The sequence below is a fragment of the Batrachochytrium dendrobatidis genome (assembly GCF_000203795.2).
Source record: "Batrachochytrium dendrobatidis JAM81 unplaced genomic scaffold BATDEscaffold_212, whole genome shotgun sequence".
Lineage (NCBI taxonomy): Eukaryota > Fungi > Chytridiomycota > Chytridiomycetes > Rhizophydiales > Batrachochytrium > Batrachochytrium dendrobatidis.
Genome location: NW_006281221.1, coordinates 1 through 1,862, shown reverse-complemented (window position 1 = coordinate 1,862; position 1,862 = coordinate 1). Strand labels below are relative to the sequence as shown.

Genomic DNA, 1,862 nt, shown 5'->3' with positions numbered 1-1,862 from the left:
CATGGTTTACCAACCATTCAAAAAATGGCACGAAAATTGGAACTACACTGAACCGAGTACCTATCAAAGTCAATTTATGTACGAAAACGACAAATATTCAAACATTGTTTATTCCAACAAGTCGATCGTTGCAAGATAAATACAGCCTATATTTTACGTGAATACAGCAGTGAATAGCTGAAGTAACGTAAACTCGTCGATTTATAGTAATCAACTGTTTTACTACAGAACTCCCCAAAGATTGCAAACTGTTTTGGCTGGTCTTTCATCAATTCCAATCAAATAGTTGCCAATATAATCGTACTGCGAATTAACCGTTGCGCCAGGAAGAATATCTTCCAGTTTTGGTCGAATTATAATGTCAGATGCGATGCCAACATCTTCAACCGGCTTTCCTTTATGATCGCCACTACGGACAAGTGCTCGATGACCTACAGTCATTTTGTTGTAAAATGTATCCTTGGTATGAGATGTCAACTCACGTGTGAATGGCATTGGTTTAAAGTCTGTCGGATCATGATTGATAAGTTTTGGATCTAAAATCCAAATATTTGCACCAGAACCAGCTGTTGTGACATCTTCACCAAACACTGTTCCAATTTTAAACGACTGCACAGTTCCTGTCATGATTTCACATGCAGAAGCGCAGTCACCACTGGTAAATACACCCATTGGTTTGGTATAAACCTGATTGTAAGTCATGGTATTTTCTGGATCCGTAAGATCGTGCAATACCGAATATTTGTTTTTGGGTGATATTTTAAGCCAAGCATCATGGGACGCTTTCGAATCTATGGGTGGATGTACAAACATATTGTATGTGACGTCGTTCCTAAGATACTTCACTTTAAATGGCTCAAGCTTGCTCTTGAATAGCTGTGGAATGCCATTTGCAAAATTTGCACACCCACCACCACCTTCACGAACATCGATCAAAACAGAATTGGTGTCTTTGAGCACTGTCTTCAATAATCTTTCCACTTCACGAATTGCTTTAAGAACATCTCGTGTGTTTGTTGTGCGAGATGTGGGCATGAACGATGTCAGTTTGATTATTCCCATGTTTTGGTCGTCAGGTCTCCAAATTGCCCAAGATAGTTCGAGTATACTCGTTTCATGAAATGTAATCTGTAAACCACGTTTTGACAATCGTCCTGTATCTTGATATTGACTGCTTTGATCCCGCTTTCGAATACGGCGAGCAGCGACCAATGGTTTGGTAGACTGTGAACTTGTGGTACGATCATCGACTGTTTTGATTGACAATGCATGACTATTGGCTTTTACAGCAACTGTATTTTGTAAACGTATATCAAGATTCACACCTGTCAGCTGTGTGTAAAGTTTGCTCGAGTACTCCCAACAGGTATGTCGATATGCAGACATGTACGGTACATTGACTTCGTATATGATGTCGCCACGAGATTTAAATTTAAGCTTGATAAAGTCTTCATCAGGGAGTTGGGTAAAAGCTGCATGTCTGGAAGTCAAGTATCTTAATGCTAAACGCTGACTATGAGACTCGGTGGATCCACCAATGGCATTTTGATGCTTTTTTTTCCATTTGTAAAAAGTGAGGTCGTTAATGCTAAGAAGTTGATCCCCAACATCGATTCGATTATAGGCGTTATCACGTAGTAAGTCAGATATTCCACGATTGACGAGTTTACTGACGACGATTGTTGGGTTTTTGATCATATTGCCTGGACCATCAATGAACTGAAAAGAAATTCCCGTGGTAACGAAAAAACAACTATACGGACCAGCTAATGTCATGGTAGTATGTCCGTCGCGAGCTCGAGTGAATGTATCCAATAACTCAAGCTGGAGCTGTTCATCAGTAAGGTTCCGATATTGTTTTG

General features: G+C 39.9%; 1 protein-coding gene across 1 annotated transcript; it reads right to left on the bottom strand.

Moving 5' to 3' along the window:
* Positions 1 to 222: 222 nt before the first annotated feature.
* Positions 223 to 1,776, bottom strand: BATDEDRAFT_93324 (uncharacterized protein; the record flags this gene model as incomplete). The annotated part of the gene is made up of 1 exon (XM_006683505.1): positions 223 to 1,776. One exon carries the CDS (start codon positions 1,774 to 1,776, stop codon positions 223 to 225), a length of 1,554 nt encoding a protein of 517 aa, XP_006683568.1.
* Positions 1,777 to 1,862: the final 86 nt, after the last annotated feature.